Genomic DNA, 19,123 nt, shown 5'->3' with positions numbered 1-19,123 from the left:
TCATCTATTGTTGCCCCTTCTTGTCCTTCTTCCCCTTTGGACACTGGGTGACGTAGTGACCAAACTCACCACATCTGATGCATTTGACCTTTGGCAATTCCATTTTCTTTTTCTCTCCTCCTTTACATTTTTGTCCCTGACTGGCACCTTTCTTCTCCTTCCCCTTACTTGTAAGGGCTTTCTTCTTCTTCCTTTTCAACTTCCAGTCCCTTCCGACTGTTGTTGGTAGCTCCCTCGATGAGGTTGGCCTCAACTCCACCTGAGTGAAGTCACTCCACAGGCGTTCCCATCCTGGTAGTTGATCTCATCCAGTAATCCTCTGAACGAAGGTTCGTCATTCCTTGGTAAGCTCGTTTAGAGATGTCCACACCAGTTCACCATCAGCTAGTTTTCTCCAACAGCTACATGCGCATCTCGGGCTCCTTGAATCCTGGTAAGATAGGAGGTCACGCTCTCACCCTTTTGCATCTTCGTTGTCCTCAGCTCCTCCTTGAGAATCATTTCACGATTCTTAGACAGATCCCGATATAGCTTCAAAACGACTTCCCACATGTCTTTTGTTGTTGTCTTCTCTAGAATATGTGAGACAATATGATCACGAACCCCATCTAGGACGATTCTCTTGGCTTTGGCCATCTCTTTCTTGAAGGTTGCCAGTTGTTGTGGACCTGCTGGTTCTCCCATGACATTTGTCACGAACTCCTTCAAGCCATGCTCATATAATAGGAACTGCACTCTGCCTTTCTAGACACCAAAATTTGAGGCTTTGTCAAGTCTATCATGATCTCTAAACCCTGCTATGGCCATCTCTGCGAAACTCAAATAAACTGGAGAATAGTGCGGGAAATCTCCTTCTCCTTCCTACTCGACCTTCCTTCTACTAGTCACACTCCCTCAAAAATGCACAAATCTGCTCTCACCAGCATCCAGAAATCCTTCTCCGTTCCTCGCACTGTCTATTACTCTTTTCTGGGCAACTCGCTCTACCTTCTGGAAGTCCTCCTCTGGATTCTAGCAAATGTATTGTTGCTCCTGAAGCACGCACTGGTTGAACTGGCAAGTCTGCTACAACCTTCTACTACTGGAAATTACAAATCTCCTCCTGGAAATTGGAAACCTTCTGAGACATTCTAGAAATTTCGCCTCTGTGTGCTTTTCTCTTCTTGCCCTACGCAGATCTGCAACTGCAAACCCTTGTTGCAAATCTCTGAGCTCAGATCTACTCTGCAAATCAGCTAATCTGCTCGCCAAAACTGCTTCCCGGCAACCCCACTATCAGATGCCACTGCTCTAAGGCAAATTATATTTTTCCTCCACCTGGATCTGGAAATCAATTTTCCTGCCATAGCAATTTTCACTACCTGACTGACCTAGGCAGATCTGGAGAAAGTGCTTTAGATCTCCCTCTAAAACTGCATGATCTTGCTTCTTCTCGCTTTTGAGCCTCTGATTTGATCAATAATGCTCTGATACCATGTAAAAATTCCTTCAATGCACCTACTGGAAATTATTCTCCTAACTGAATACAGTTTCTTTGTTTACGGCAAATAGCAAATAACTCACTGATGCATTCTTCACAAATAAAATATGTTGCGGAATATAAATTAGGAACTGACAAATAGATGTACACACACAATAAAATTAGACACCAATATTTTGGAGTAAAAGTCCCCAAAAAAACCCCGAAGGGAAAACCGGTGCAGCAGACGTGGGTTTATTTTATTATGCAGTAAATATGGAGAATTACAATTGTTGGCCTTCCTGGCTCAAATCCAACAATTTTTCTCTACTAGAAAATGTACTGGGAAAGTCTTGGACTCTCCTCAGCAAACTCACACTTCCCAGCTAATTCGCATAATTGTACAAGAAATGCGCATTCCCTGCTCTGAAGAGTTTGATCCGCCTATGGCACTCCTCCATATGAGTCGTTTGGTCTATCTCTGCCTCTAAAAACAATTGGCTAGCCCTCCTAGGACTTGATCCAAGCACTAGCAACTAAATTGACCCCTCTGACAAACTCGCACTAGCAAACTAGGCAACTCGCACTGCAGAATTCAGCCTCTCTGTATAATTCAACATTCCTTCCCTGTCTCTAGAAATTGGAAAACCACCTGAGAATTTCTCTAGAATTTCTCCCTGCTGCAAACCCCTACTACTCTCCTTTCCTGGCTCGAATTCTTCCCTCGCTGAATACTGTGCACTCGGTAATTCGCACTACCTTTCTCCCTCACAATAGTGTCTATCTCCATCCCATCGACTTGCTCTTATAATCTCTCGTTGGAGCATCAACGGCCAAGATCTAATCGTTATCGATGGCTCAGATCATTTTAGACTTCATCAAGTCACTTTCTCAAAGTCTCTAGAGCAAAATCAATTTCTTCAATTAATACCCATTAATTAATCAATTTTCTTAAGTTAGACTTTGGAACTTTAATTATTGATCAATTAATTTAATTGAGAGGTTTCTAAATGTTTTCTCTTGAAACCTTTTATGAGTTTTGGAGATCTCATGTTCCTTAGCCTCTCTGACAACTTAGAGAGTAGAACACATGTTCGATGCTACACCAAATTCATAAACTAACAACAAGGGCATGAGGAGGATGATATGCACAATGTGGATGATGAGTCGTCTTTGGAGAGCCAGTTGAAAAGTCAAATTGGAGACGTGGTGGAAGTGGTGGAGCATCCATCTTTGGGTCCTCCCATTGATGAGGTATGAGGTGCAAATAGATGCAGAGGCAACCAATAGGCCTACAGCACTTTCAGACAGTACTTGCCAGTAGCAGTGTTGCGAGGGAGCAGCCCTCCCCCCTTAGCTCCCGCTCTCGAAGTGCGCTCTAGACAGAAGCGATCAGGGAGCGACCCTGGTAGCGTGCTCCCAAATGGCTCCCTAACTTTTATTCACAAAAAAAAAAAAAACGTAAAGGCATTCCAAACACAGTTATTTTCAAATAAACAAGATTTTTTTAGTCGGGCAGCCTAATATTCAAGCCTATGTCCCTAAGTATTAATATGCAATTCATGGTAATGTTAAATTCTTAAAATAAAAATGGCATTCTCCTTTATCTTTCATTTTCATCCTTTTACTTAAATTTTTAACATTACCATAAAATGACTCGAGATGTTCGAGAGCGGTTCTGACCTCATTGGATTTCATATGGAGAAAGTAGAATTGCGATGTTTTCATTGGATTTTGTCATGTACTATGGTATGAAACTTGTATTTAATTAAGAGCGCCAAGTTCCCTATGTACTTTGATGTTAGTCACATTCACTGTCGAACTCCTCTATCATGACCCTACTAAAAATGTGCCCATCACTCAAACAAAATCTTGACATAACAACCTACGTTTTTTCTATCTTATGTTAATGCTTAGAGGGTGATATTAATGACAAAGATCCCAAGATAGGCAATGATTTTGATGATATGTAGGTATTTTTTGTAGCATGATTTTTTGGATGTTAGAGGCCATCTAGAGCCTATTTGTTGATGTATTTTCGGTTCAGAGATGGATTGCACTCGATGTTATTTTGGTTATGTGCACCCTTACATGCTATATAAATGAGAACTTGTAATTTGTGGACCTGTGGTTGATGAAGATTATAACTACTAGATGATTGATGTTATATGGTTTAATCCATGTTTTTATGCTTTTTATAACTAATTCATCATTCTACATGCTTTTGTTGACATATATGCATCAAAATATATAAAAATATATATTATATAAATTCACTCCCAATTTGCTCTCGACTCGGAAGCTTCTAAAAATTGTTGCTCCCTGCTCTCGCTTTCGCTTCCACTCCCACTTCTAAGCAGTCTTGGCCATGAGGACATTGAATATTTCAGGACAGATCTTATGGCATTGAAACAGAAGATCCAAAGAGTCAGAGGCACCATCTTGCAGTAGAATAGTAATTGAGGAGCTTAGAATGAAGTGTGTCGAGTCAGCAGACAAGTTATCTAGCGTTGAGGGATGGCTAAGGTTCCTAGCAAGGATGCAAGAGGACTATACTTTGAAGATACAGAGCAGCCCTCTTTAGGAGTACATAGATAGGGCACACTATCAGCCCACCTCTGTACATTGGAGAAATGGTAGATTTTTCTACATGGACCTTGTTGGCTGAGTGGGCAGAACGACATGAGTTGAGCATGGTGCAACATCAGCACGATGGGAATGTTCCTTATATGGACAATTATGTGTGAGATCCATGTCAGACAATGGATTGGGGGGTGATCATGTGTTGGTATCTTATTGATGGGGTGATTCTCAGGAGGATATTCTTAGCCTGGAGCATAGCACAGCATGAGCTCTTAGGCATGGATAATGATGGAGGGCCAAGGTGGTATCATAACCCACAGGTCCAAGGACCTAGGTAGCATTGGGATCCAGGTGGATCTATTGATGGCAAGTTGAGTCAAAGATGGGTTTGGGATCCAGGTATAGAGGGATCCATTCTGGTTTGGTGAGCATGGAGGCATGTTGTGACCTAGCGGTTCGTATAGGATCCTAGTAGCAGTGTACAAATACCTCTATAATGAACAGATGCAGATTACTTGAGGGAAAGTTGTTGGGTCCCTATAATACTAGTGATTACCCCATTACTATTGTAGTTATACCCCTTATTAATATTGTTGTGCCCCTATTTCCCCCATATTGTTATTACTGTGCCCCATAGAATCCCTCTATTGTTATTTTTGTGGCTTTATATTATTATTGTTAGGTCGGCTGGGTTATATTGTGACTCCTTAGACTCCTATATATAGAAAGGAGGTTTTGTCATTTGAATCATCCAAGAATTGTTCATTCATGTAATGTAAAGGAGGTTGCCCCCTCGAAGAGGCTAAATTCTAAGGCGTTGATCTATCTTTTCTTGAGCTGGTTTCATAACATTTGGTATCAGAGCTTTGGATTCTAGGGTTTCGCTGCTCCAAACAGGTCATCGTGGAATTTTCGCTATAACTTTTTTTCTGCGACGTTTCAGAAGTTGCAAAAAAAACCCATTTGAGAAGAAATCGCGCTGAACCTCGGGTCCGAATTTCAAAGCTTTTCGCGCTATATTTGCAGAGATATGATCTGAGGAAGTTGGTCTTTTTGCAGACTCCTGAATTACATTCCAAACAGGTGACCTAGGGAAAATCGTCATAACTTTCTCTCTGGGGATCAGATTGAAATTTCGTAAGAAGGTACAGAAAGAGGACGGACTGTAGTTTCTTGTATGCATTTTTTTATAGCCAAAGGTCAAAACAGTAACTCGTAGCACGTCGTACAAGTTCGCTCTACTAAACTAGTCTATAATCAAGTCACTGTGGGAGATTTCGCATAACTCTTCCTTGGAGAATCCAATTTGGGTCAGACTTGTGGCATTGGAAAGAGGACACAGAGGGCTACTGCAAGTCACAAATTCAGAACTAGATGATCGGAAAGTACAGAGATACATCAGAGGCAATATCAAGCTCTTACAAAGTGAAAAAAGGTGTGTAGATTTTCTTAAATTTTTGCTTAAGCTTGGTTTGAAAATTTATTTTGAAGGAATTCAAAGGGCTAGTAGAGCATTATTATCGGTAACTGGTGCCCCGAGGAAAGAAAATGCAAACACCTAGTAAGGAACCTGAAAGCTCTAGCATGACTCATGAAAAAGAAGAAAAAATGCTATATGATATATCAAAATTACAAGAACAAGTGCAACAAGTGTCACTTGCACAAAAAGCAACAGAATCTAAGATGGATGGTTTAAGGAAAGATGTAGAAGCTAAGATGGATGGTTTAAAGAAAGGTGTAGAAGCTAAGATGGATTTTTTAAAGAAAGGCGTAGAAGCTAAGATGGATGGCATGGAAGCTAAGGTGAATGGCATGGACGCTAAAATTGATGGCATGGATGATAAGATGGAAGAATTGAAGATAAATATGAATAAGTTGCTACAAAAAATGGTCACTAATGGTGAAAGGGTACTAAAGGAAACTCATGATGAGAACAAAAGAAATGTTAATCATGATTCCATAGACTCTAATGTTGGATCGAAGACTCACCATATTCCAAAAATCGATATGAGGAAGTTTGAAGGCAAGGATCCCGCCACATGGATATTACAGATGGAGCAATTCTTCGATCTCAATAACGTGCAAAACACACAAAAGGTACGTATGGCAACTTTATATTTGGAACCAAATCAGTTTGTATGGTATCAATGGCTTTGCTCTCGTAAACAATTTATCACTTGGGCAATTTTTACGGAAGAATTGATAGCACATTATGAGGATACAAAAAGCAACACTTTTTTTAGCCAATTGATAAGTCTCAAACAAAAGGGTTCAATAATGGAGCACATTGAGGAGTTCCAAAAATTGAACATAAGGGTAAAAGATATTCCAGAGGAGCATAAGATTGATGTGTTCATAGGGTCTTTAAAGGATAATATCCAACATGATGTTCGCCTTTGGGAACCTGATTCATTAGAGAAGACATTCAGGTTAGCAAGAAAAATGGAAAGCAAAATTATGGCAACCAGGAAGCATACCACTCACAACTATAACGACAGAAGTGTTGTTGCCCCTAGTCTTCCACAACCTATCAGGTTGACACCACAACAATTGGAAGAAAAAAGAGCAAAAGGGTTTTGTTACAGTTGTGATAGCAAATACACTAAAGGTCATAAGTGTGTTGAGAAGAAATTATTCTACATAGATTGTGAAGAGGAAGAAGAAAAGGAACAAGAAAGGTCAAAAGAAGAGGATATACTCCAGGAACAAAGCCTAGATGAAGAACAAATAAATCCGACCATATCTTGTAATGCATTGGCGGGAATTACCACTCCTCAAACCATCAAGATAGAAGGACAAATCAAGAAGAAAAAGGTAATAGTGTTCATTGATTCAGGAAGCACCCACAATTTTATTCATTGTAAGGTAGCAAAAGAATTGAATTGCTTCCTATATCCAGCACGAGAGTGTCAAGCGATGATTGCAAATGGAGGAACAATAAATTGCTCTGAAAAGTGCCATAATATCAAGCTATCCATGGGAGAATATGTATTGACTAGTCCAATGCTTTCCATTCCAATGGGAGGTGCTGATGTTGTACTAGGAGTCCAATGGCTACAATCCTTGGGTACAATAGCTTTTAATTTTCAAGAACTTTTCATCAAATTTTCTACGGAAGGAAAGGAAGTAGAATTAAGGGGTATTGCAGGGAAACCAGGAAAGATAATCAACGCTAATGGTATGACAAAGCTTCTAAAAAAGGAGCAAAGAGGTGTAATTGCACAATTATGTTCGCTAGATGTTTCCACATCGGAATCATCTATTTCTCCAGATCTCCAAAAAGTCTTAGACAATCATTCCAAGGTATTTGAGACTCCCAAAGGTCTCCCACCTATGCGTGATCATGATCATGCTATTCATCTGATTCCAGGAAGTGTTCCTCCAAACATCAGGCCGTACAGATATCCCTATGTCCAAAAGAGTGAAATTGAATGTATGGTTGCAGAAATGCTAGAGGCTGGTATAATTCAACCAAGTCAAAGTTCTTTCTCTGCTCCAATAGTATTGGTGCACAAGAAGGATGGATCATGGCGCATGTGTCCGGATTATAGGGAGCTCAACAAGCTCACTATTAAAGATAAGTTCCCCATTCCTGTCATTGATGAATTACTAGATGAATTGCATGGATCAATTTACTTCACCAAGTTGGATCTTCGTTCAGGATATCATCAAATCAGAATGAAGACTGAAGACATTCCGAAAACAACATTTAGAACTCATGAGGGTCATTATGAATTTTTGGTCATGCCTTTTGGCCTTACCAATGCACCTTCAACATTTCAAGATTTGATGAATTCAATCTTCAAACCATTCCTTAGAAAATTTGTGTTAGTATTTTTTGATGATATATTAATCTACAGCAAGTCTTGGAAGGATCATGTTGAACATGTTGATAGGGTGCTACAACTATTGGAGGAGAAACAATTATATGCAAAAAGATCCAAATGTTTCTTTGGAGTACAGGAGGTGGAATATCTGGGTCATATTGTATCTCATGAAGGAGTTAAGGTAGACCCTATCAAAATTAAAGCCATTAAGGAATGGAAAATCCCCACATCCATAAAGCATCTACGAGGATTTCTCGAGTTGACAGGGTATTATCACAAGTTTGTTAAGAATTATGGGAGAATAGCAACACCTCTAACAACATTATTGAAGAAAGATGCATTTTCATGGATTCCGGAAGCAACAAAGGCCTTTGAACATCTTAAAGAGGCAATGTGCTAAGCACCGGTCTTAGCCACACCGGACTTCACAAAAACCTTTATTGTGGAATGTGATGCTTCAGGAAATGGAATTGGTGTTGTTCTAATACAAGATGAAAGACCCATTGCTTTTGAAAGTCGTCCAATCAGGGGAAAGTTTTTAAGCAAAGCTATTTATGAGAAGGAAATGTTGGCAATACTCCATGCACTTAACAAATGGTCACCCTACCTAATGGGAAGACACTTCAAGGTAAAAACGGATCATGATAGCCTTAAATACTTTTTAGAACAAAGATTATCCTCTGAAGAGAAACAAAAGTGGGTCACAAAGATGTTGGGTTATGACTTTGAAATCATCTACAAAAAAGGGAAGCAAAATGTGGTGGCAGATGCACTCTCAAGAAAGGATGAGGATGTGGAAGCATTGTTGTGCGCCATTTTTATTATCCAACCAGATTGGATAAACGAAGCAAGGGAGGAATGGAAGAATGACGAAGAAGTGTGGTCACTTATTCGAAAGTTACAACAAGATTCCAGTACGCCTGATACAATTAGCTGGCAAAATGATTCGTTATGGTACAAAGATCGCTTATACCTCTGTAAGAATTCCCAGCTAAAACAAAAGATTCTATGGAATTGCACACTTCTCCCTTAGGAGGGCACTCAGGATTTTTAAAAACTTACCACAGGGTTAAGAAGGAATTTTTTTGGGATGGCCTTAAATCAGATATTCAAAAGTTTGTGGCGGAATGTTTGGTTTGCCAACAAAATAAAGTTGAAACAATTAAGACACTGGGTCTATTACAACCTTTATCCATTCCAAGCTAACGTTGGGAGGAGGTTTCAATGGATTTTATCACAGGTTTACCCAAGTCTGAGGGAAAGAGTGTCATCATGGTGGTAGTTGACAGATTTACCAAGTATGCACACTTTTGTGCATTATCACATCCATATAAAGCTAGTACAGTTTCTACTGCATTTATGGAAACAATTCAAAAGCTACATGGAAACCCAACGATTATTATAAGTGACATAGATCCCATCTTCACTGGAAATTTTTGGACAGAATTATTTTCTTGTCTGGGTACTCAGTTAGCTCATAGCTCATCCTATCATCCTCAATCTGATGGGCAAACTGAGATAGTAAACAAATGTTTGGAAGGATATCTTCGTTGCTTTGTATCTAATAAACAGACACAATGGGTCAAATGGTTGCCTCTGGCTGAATGGTGGTATAACACTTCCTTCCATACAGCAACAAAAATGACCCCATTTATGGCACTTTATGGGTATCAACCACCATCCATCACATCATATTTAAGAGAAAATTCTAAGGTTCAGGCAATGGAACATCACATCGAACATCAACAACAAGTCCTCCAACTCTTAAAGGATAACCTCGTGTTGGCACAGAATAGAATGAAACAACAAGCAGATCAACATCACAGTGAAAGAAGTTTTGATGTAGGTGATTGGGTATTCCTATGGCTACAACCATATAAGCAAATGTCCCTCAAGCAAGCTAAGAAGGATAATAAATTATCACCAAAGTATTATGGTCCGTACAAGGTGTTGCAAAAGATTGGTACTATGGCATACAAATTGGAGCTTCCTGCAGCTTCTCGATTGCACCCAGTTTTCCATGTTTCATGTTTAAAGAAGGTTATAGGCGACAAGCTCCCAGTTCAAACAATATTGCCAGAACTTGACGAGGAAGGAAAAATTATATTGGAACGGGAAGCAGTCACAGAAACAAGAACTCGACAGCTACGAAATCGATCAATTTCGGAGTATCTTATCAAGTGGAAGAACTTATCCACTGAAATTCCACATGGGAGGATGAGAATTTTATCCAGAAGTATCCAGAACTACTCAAGCGTTGAGGACAACACTTTTTTGAAGGAGAGGGGCATGTTGGGTCCCTATAATACTAGTGATTACCCCATTATTAATGTAGTTATACCCCTTATTAATATTGTTGTGCCCCTATTGCCCCCATATTGTTATTATTGTGCCCCATAGAATCCCTCTATTGTTATTTTTGTGGCTTTATATTATTATTGTTAGGTCGGCTAGGTTATATTGTGACTCCTTAGACTCCTATATATAGAAAGGAGGTTTTGTCATTTGAATCATCCAAGAATTGTTCATTCATGTAATGTAAAGGAGGTTGCCCCCTCGAAGAGCCTAAATTCTAAGGCGTTGATCTATCTTTTCTATCTTTTCTTGAGCTGGTTTCATAACAAAAGCACCCTTGGAGCAGGAGGACTTGCAATGTTCCCATTTTCAGTTTACCTTGTGATGCAGTCAATATGGACTTCCAACATTGGTGGCAACCAGTTTACAAGAGCGAGATTACATCATCAAAGGACCTGGAGGGTTTTGGAGGAGACGGGATCAGATGGAGTTCGCTTACTATATTTCACCATGGAGGGCAATTCTGCACAATTTGTTCTTGGTTTTGACGCATTCTGATGACTCTCATAAACGAAGTTACTTTCAGAATATCTTAATTGTATATAATAAAGGTGTTATCGAGAGCGGGATATTTAGAGAAACACCTAAGTTAATAGCTCATTGGAATCGAAATGAGGAGATCTATAGGATGGGATGGTGAAGAGTGACCTTCGGAGGCCGGAGAAATCATGAAGGCAAATTTACCATTGACTTGGATTAAAAGTGACTTTAATTAGTTAGTTAATTAAATAAAATGGGGAAAGTGCTTAATAGAAGAAAAGGCCGAAAAGGGAAAAGTGACTTAGATAAAATAAAATAAAAGTCACTTAAAATAAAGTGAAAGGGAGAGGCTTCTATTTAAGGACAAATAATAAAATAAAATGCTTCTAGAAGGTCGGAGAGAAATCCATCCAATCATTAAAAGGAGGGAGAGCTAATCATTTGGGACATCCTGGATTTGATTATTTTGTCTTTGGTGAGGGTTGGAGAACCTAGTTCTCGGCTTCAATCAGCCCAAGGATGAAAACCCTTGGTTATTTGATGAGATTGGACGAAAACCCATCTCATCCCTTGGTGAATTCATTTAGAATTCACAGGTTGTACTTATAAGTTCAGTTTATTTTAGAGGCTCGATTTAGGATTGCAGAAGATCTTCTCGGAGGCCATCCTCCAGCCATTTCTAGTCATTGTATGTAATATTTCATATTAATATGATAAGGTTGAGATTCACTGCATGTATATCTACTCTGAGTTACAGTTGGTATTTCTTAGTTTTGTCATTTAACTTATGGTAAAATGTGTAATTCGATTGATGAATTTACGTCAATATTTTTCTTAAGCAAAAATTCCAAGAAAATTATCAGAATTAAAAAGCGGGATATTACACATCACCATAGTTGCTTTCCAGACACCCTGACTAGGTGCTCCCTCTAACACTGAAACATTGTTGCTCATCTAACATTGTTTCTTCCTAGACACTGAAGCGTATCTGTTGTCTAACATGATCCACTCATAGAAGGCATACTTCTCCTAGAGACTTCCCATCTCTAAGCAACTAGTCTAACAATCTCAATCGCATGACATATGTTTGGAAGATTGGTCCTTCGACTTTGCCTAATTGTTTGCACATCATGGGATCCACCAAATCTGAATCAGAGCCTCTCAGCTTCTTCAGATTTGTCACCATGAAAGTAGTTGTGAACTTACAGTCCAGCGTCCCAAATCTCTAAAGGATCTCGATAGTATGCTTCCCTTGGTCAAGGAAGTAATGCATCAAACCTAGATCCATCATCTTGAACTCAGAGGTCAACTCCCTCTAACACTGAAGCAAGGCTTGACTGCTCCCTCTATCACAGAGGCAAATCCTCCTGCCATTATTGCTCCCTCTGCCACATGAGTCCTTTTGCTCCCCTCAGAAACAAGTCATATAATAACAAGAACAACCATGTAGCAAAGGTTGGGATCGACATTACATTTTGTGAAACTAAGACTCATCAAATATCCATCAATCCGAGAATACCAAGTTTGGCGTGCCTCATTAAGTTCGTACAAAGCCTTCTTCTATTTGCAAACATGAGTCTCCCTCTCATGTACCTCAAATCCTTGATGTAGCTCTATGTACACTTATTTTTCCTCAATTACTCCATTGAGGAAAGCGGTCTTCACATCCATTGTTGGACATTGGATAAACCAGCGCTCCCCATGTGTTTCGCGACATGTGCTTAAACGCCTCTCGTGGATTGGTTAACTCTGTCGATGCTTCTGTTTAGTAACACCTGTGGGTTTTGGTGTAACGGCAATCGTGATTCCAACAAGTGGTATCAGAGCCAAAGGTCTCGAGTTCGAATCACACCCGGCTCGTGCTGGGGGGAGATTGTTGGACATTGGATAAACCAACGCTCCCCATGTGTTTCGCGACATGTGCTTAACTGCCTCTCGTGGATCCGTTAACTCTGGAAATGTGTTCGTTTACTAATGCCTGCGAGTTTTGGTGTAACGGCAATCGTGATTCCAACATCCATATGATGCAATTTCCAACCCATAATAGAAGCAATAGAAATAATGGTTCCAATAGAAATGTACCTGGCAACTAGACCAAATGTCTCTTCATAGTCCTCTCCCTCTTTCTAGGAGAACCCTCTTACCATGAGTCTCGTTTTGTACTTCTCTATGCTGCCATCTACTGCATGCTTGATCTTGTAGATCCACTTGGAAGTCACCACTGACTTCCCTTCAAGTGTTGGCACAATTTACCACACGGCATTCTTCATGATGGATTGAGATTCCCCCATCATGACATCCTTCCAAACTACCTGGTTGTTTGCTCCCTTTGAACTAGGAGCTCTTTCGTTCATATGGCACAGTTCTAGATGTCTTGTACAGTTTCTCCCTCTTGAACACAAATCACTCTTGTTGAGTTTATGCTTGATCCTAGGAGAATCCTCTTGCCACAAACTTTGTTTTGTTCTTCCTGATGCTTCCATCTATTGTCAAATTCTTGGCAGCCTTCATGATGTACCTACAAACCTCATTGGGAGGCCATGGAAGAAATGATTATAACAAAGCAAAACATACAAAGACAAGAGGCTAACTAAAAAATAGAGCAATAATAATCAAGGAGGAAAGGCATGGAGTACTTATATTTTGATCTGAAGATTGTAGAGAATTTGTTAACTCTCTCTTAATCCTTTCCTTAATTGCACAAATCATTGGAATCCATCTGCAATCTCAACATGCTAGAAATGTTCATCCTCGTCCTCATCATTAGCTATTCATGCATGTTGCTTTTCTTTCCTTCCTTGCATGAATTGTTTGAACTAGGGTTTCTTCATCCTTAAGTTATCTAGCTACACCAAAGGCTCAACTGCAAGCTAAGACATCCTCATGCTAACAAGAAGATGAACCAGTACAAACTCCACTAGCATTTGACACTCTAGGTCTCCCTCTAGGGTTTCACAAACTCTTAGGACCAAGATTTCAATACAAGTCATATCCTTCTAGACTTCTAGGGTTTAAAAATTTCAGCAACACCCTTTGCTAGTCCAACAAACTTGTCATGTGCAAATTATCCCGCTATCGTCATGGAATCGATCACCGTCCCTTGAAAAGAAAATGACATTGATCCATTACAAGATGCCATCATATCATCTCAAACCTTTGAAGATCATTGACACCAATGAATCTCATTACTGGAATTTATTGCTTTATACAAAAATTAGGTGAAGGAGGGTTTCTCCTGAGATCCCTCTGGCTTTGGAGCAACTTCCAACTTCCCATTGCATACAATATCATAAGCATTACACACTGTCCTCCAATGCTTATACAAAGGTTTCTTCTACACATGCTTGTCAAGGACCCTTCTTCAAGGTTCATGACAATGTACAGCTTCTACTTCTGTAATACAAGGCAACAACTCTAAAGGAAACTTTGATACGACACATTTAATTCGCCTCTAGATAACTTCCTAGACAAGCCTCAACACAGTCCTTTCAACCAGGCCTAAACTTGGTCCTGCAACTCAATTGTCTAGAGTTCAGCCCTTTCACTTCGTAGTCCAGTTGATACTCAGTCTCAGCCCTCTCTGTTCACACTCTGTGATAAGTTGAAGCATTTAGACTTCCATACAAATGTTGATGTGAACAAGTTATCCTACCAGGGCTTCAGAGCTTTAGACTATGAAGACATTCTCCCAAACATGGCTTCTTCAAGTCTCATTAATGGTTGTTCTTTCACCTAGCTCTTGGAACTCACAGTAGACAAATCCTTCAAGCCCTCTCTCACTGTCAATAGCCCCTTTTTGTGCCTTGCTAGCCTCTCCACAGGTCTGAGGCAGCATGGCCCTGTTCACAGCCTTCTGAGGTCTTTCAGTCCCCCCTGTTTCTGTCTGTGGTTCACTTAGATAGGCTTCTCCCTAGTCTGCCCAACTCCTTAGGCCTTTCGACCCTGTTCAATTAGCCCTGAGAACCTCTCTGCCCTGTTTCCTACTTGTAGAGGCCTTTCAGCCCTATACTAGGGCTTTGGCCTAATTTCCAAAGTAAACAGAACTCAGCCCTGAACCAAATTTCTTACAGCAAATATTTCGACCTCTCTTCTTCTTCAAACAGAAAACAAGATAAAACTTGGGAAGCCTTCTTCTTGAGCACGGAACCTCATGGTCAAACTTGGCTCTGGTCAAATATATGGTCACAGAATATATTGGAGAATAGGTCTCTTCAAGGAGTGATCTCAATGCCCTTTCTTTACCAAACCTCACTCTGATACCATGTTGATTTTCTAGTGCTAATTTAGACAAGCACAATTTTCTGCCATTGATAATTACTTCCAATGATATACAGTCTTACTTTAGCATATTTTAGAACATCATTAAGCAATTACACTCAGAAAATTCAATAGTAGATGCAACAAAAACAATAAAGATCATAGTAAAATAACTATGCACAGTAGACATCAAAAATTTTCACCTGGAAAACCCAAACTTGGGAAAGAACCCAGCAATCTTTTCTAGGAGATATTGTTCAATTCAGCAAAAGTACAATCTGATAATCTCAAGTCAAAATTGGTCAACCCAGACCAAAGAATCAGCACAGGTAAAACCTGGTCAAACAAGCCGAAATTCATCCTCCTGCAACTGCCCAGATAATTCAGTCAACCTCAGTCAAACAGCCCAGAAATTTTCAGTCAACTTGGGTCAAACTTCCCAGGAAATCTCGGTCAACCTGTGGTCAAACTGCCCAAGAAATCTCGGTCAACATGTGGTCAAACTTCCCAGGAAATCTCAATCAACATACGGTCAAACTGCCCAAAAATTTAGTCAAACTGCGCCCACAAGACTCGGTCAAACAGCAGCCAAGAAACTCGGTCAAACAATGGTCAACACTGGTCAAACTTCTTAGTCAAACTTTGATCTTCTTCACTCTCTCTCCTTTGCACATGTGAACAGAAGAACAGATGATTTGTGTGTGATCCGAATTGTCCAAATGAGGGAGGCCGAATTGGTATATATAGTGGTCAAAAGAGGTGGGTTTGACCAAGGGTCACACCCATTCGCATGGTGGGGCCAACTGTCATTTTGGGGCCTACATGTGCTCCAAAATTTATAATTTAAATTTAATTTTCTTTTTCCTTCAAGGGCCAACACATGTACCTAGGGAATACCGACCACATCTACCCAAAAATCAAAAAGTAAACCATGCACCCCTTTCCTCTCACCCTCTTGTGGTATCATAATCCACCTATTCCTTCCTCCAGCAAACTTTTGGTGGATATCATATTAATGCATTTCCTTTTATACATGTTCTTGGTATAACACAAGTACACCATGTATAACATGACCACCACACCATAATCGTACCCCACTATTAGACTCGTAAGCACTCACTAGTCAGGCCATGGCCTTCGACTCCGCACTAATAATCCATACACACACATTTACATTATTAACACAGGGTCACTTAGACCACATTGCTTAACTCCTGTCACATTAACCACATCATAAAATAGTACATGACTTAACAGTAGTATTACACTCCCACTATGTACATATGACAGTTACTGTTATAGGGTTATAGGCCTCCAGTGTTTACCATTGTAAACAAATTGACAATTGCAATTAAACTGTCAAATGAAAAATAAACATTAATAATAAAAAAAGGAGAGCTCCGAGTGATACTGAATTCAGACTCAATGATTTAGCTAACTCTCATAAATTCAGATCCGAAAGGATTCTGGAATCTGGAATCTGGCTAAGCCTAATAAACAGATCAATTATATATCAATTTGCAAGTGATTTGCAATTGACCCAATTATTTAATTTAAATAACAAGACAGACATTTCAAAAGATCTCTTTAACAGTATGGCACCAGAATTATCATCAACAAAAGTTAATTAAGGAGCCTGAAACAGATTTTGGCTGCCAGAGACAACTGAATTTAAGTGTTAACCTATTTTCTAAGCACTAATATAACAGTTGCGCTTCCAAATAAATCTACAGTTATTATATTGACTTCGGAGAGAGAAGACCGCCTTTCCAAATGCTCTTGCCTCACAATTTCAGAGGATAATGACTCAAAAAGATGAGCAATCAAGATAACTCAACGTTAAAGCATCCAGCATCATTGCATGATAGTATCTAATGAATAGTTATATCTCAATTATTGCATTCTGCATGACAGTAAAAAAGGGACCACAGCACACCTGAAAAATATACTGGGTAAATATGATCAGTACAAGGAGCAACCTTTTTAACCATACCTTTCTTCCAGTGGCACGCCAGGACTGAAATCCAATCCATGGATTTTTGTGGATACGATCAACCCTGTTAGCAATTGCCAAAAAGCCTCCATGCTCACAGAGAACATCTGTATAGTAGCTGTCATTTAGAAGAGGAAGACGATCTGCTGCCTCCATGTCATCTGCCCCTGCCCTTCGTCCTTTTGCAGACTGACCAAATTTAACACGTAGTCCAAATCAGTTACAGGTACTCTAGAAAAAAGAACATTCAAGTGCACAAGAGCAAATATTTGCCACCAACAAACAGGAGAAAGAATTAAACTGAACTTTTATAAACATTCATGGTCCCATATAAGAACCTACATATTCAAAATAATATCTTTCAAATTAAAATAAAATATTTGAGAATATGTCTAACAAATCTTTCTCAGTGCCCACAGTTTGTACAAACACTGTCCTCTTTCATTTATAATGCCCTTAAATGTAATTATGGCAATCTTACAAGAAGGAAAGTAAGACACGTTAAAAAGATCATTAACATTGAAGTAAAATGATGAGATATTTTTATCTGCATTAATTAACATTTACTCAATCTCATCAATGTCACTGATGTTAAATACTTTTCTTCAAAATCCTTTTCACAGAGTCATCTAACTATACTGTGATTAGATATTCCAGAAGAATGAATGAGCTGTGTGTGCCTCAAACAATTGTGTCCATCAAAAACCTAACAAAGAATAAAAATACCATGCAGACACTATTAATAAATATTACCCAGGCACTTGGTAATCTACAATCTTTCCGATATTTAAATACATTTTAAAATCTGATTGCAGAAATTGAATGAATCAATAGTATGTTTGTAGTATTGAATTCTTGAACTGATCAAGTTTGATCACAGTGGGCATAGTCTTTGATGATAGCCTTTGAAAGCCCAGCTATGGATGTATCACTTGATTTATTGTCAATCCTTAGATGTTCAACACTTTCCATTCTCCAATATATGTGCCTGAAACAACCTATTGATGGAAAAAATAGAATAGACGATAAAATAAAGGCTGACATGATAACTTACAACTAAAGTTGTTAATTGGTTTTAGCCTGAGTGGTTGTGTGTGGAGTGCTATCTACCCAACCCAGGTTCTATTCCTGTTAGTCACATGACAAAACTTCAAGCTTCTACAGAATCTGCTTTACCTTTGGTACCATCCTCAGAATGAGGGGAAGTGCCCAGTGGGTTTCCCCATGAAATGCATTCCATGAAAAAAGAAATTTAAAATTTAAAAAAAAAAAAAACACGAAATTAAGACTATAGAGTTTATCTTGGAGATCTCAAATGGATCAAATACTGATCCCTTTTCACCACTCAACTGTTGAACAGTTTGGAAATTTTTGAGTTTGCAATGCCAGTGTCGAAAGATCATTTAGGGTTAATGAGGTCACTTAAGGTTAGAGCAGGCCTGACTGGTTTTCAGAAACAACTGATGCCTTCCAACCATCCAAAAACATCCTGGAGACCATTTCCAATTCTGAATGCATTCTGGAAAAAGGAAGCACATTTCTGACTGACCAAAAATCAGTTTCTGACATTCATAAAGGATACAGTATGACTCGGGAGATAACAAATATATTGAAATCCGAAGACCACATAAAAGAAAATAGGATGAGGAGAGAATTAAGGACCATATGAGAGAACCCTAATACCCAAAAAAGAAGGAACATATTAATATTATAACAAGCTTAAGTGTGATCCATATGTGTATCGCAATCCCTAGTGTTGAATAAGATGGAAAAAACCAGAGTATATTTCACTGACTAAGAACCTTTACGAAGAAATGGAACAACTTTATAGGATTTCACTATAAAATCTAAAGAATAACTGGCCCAGGAAAATTCAGGTTGGAAGAAACTTACTAGACTTAATCCACGGTACAGAGCACCACCACGTAGAAAAGACCATGTACCAGGCCCATAATAAAGTTCATAAACACATAATGGCTGGCCAGTTCTTTCAAGCTCTCCTTCATCTCTTTCAATTAGCTCAAACTTTGCTCTCTCAGCCCTCCGTGCAGTCCGATAAACATCTTCCCATGTGCTTCTCAATTTCTCACTTCTTTCTTCCAACTGCAAAGTAAATATAATGTGACTACTATGCAGTATTGTCATATTTATCATACCAATAATATATAA

General features: G+C 39.2%; 1 protein-coding gene across 1 annotated transcript in view; it reads right to left on the bottom strand.

Annotated features, from left to right (window-relative positions):
• Window positions 1–384: 384 nt before the first annotated feature.
• Window positions 385–19,123, bottom strand: part of LOC149191242 (uncharacterized) — a 154,549-nt gene continuing 135,810 nt past the window's right edge. The window contains exons 9-11 of the mRNA XM_089410693.1: window positions 18,848–19,057; window positions 16,898–17,143; window positions 385–744 (exon numbers count right to left, since the gene is read on the bottom strand). Coding sequence (XP_089266819.1) covers window positions 385–744; window positions 16,898–17,143; window positions 18,848–19,057 — 816 coding nt within the window. The remainder of the gene's footprint in view (window positions 745–16,897; window positions 17,144–18,847; window positions 19,058–19,123) is intronic.

The sequence above is a fragment of the Pinus tabuliformis genome, chromosome 3_1 (genome assembly GCF_031772625.1).
Source record: "Pinus tabuliformis cultivar Carrire ecotype Pingquan chromosome 3_1, CPIR1, whole genome shotgun sequence".
Lineage (NCBI taxonomy): Eukaryota > Viridiplantae > Streptophyta > Pinopsida > Pinales > Pinaceae > Pinus > Pinus tabuliformis.
Note: the sequence above shows the minus strand (reverse complement) of the source record. Positions and strands in the feature narration are given on the sequence as shown.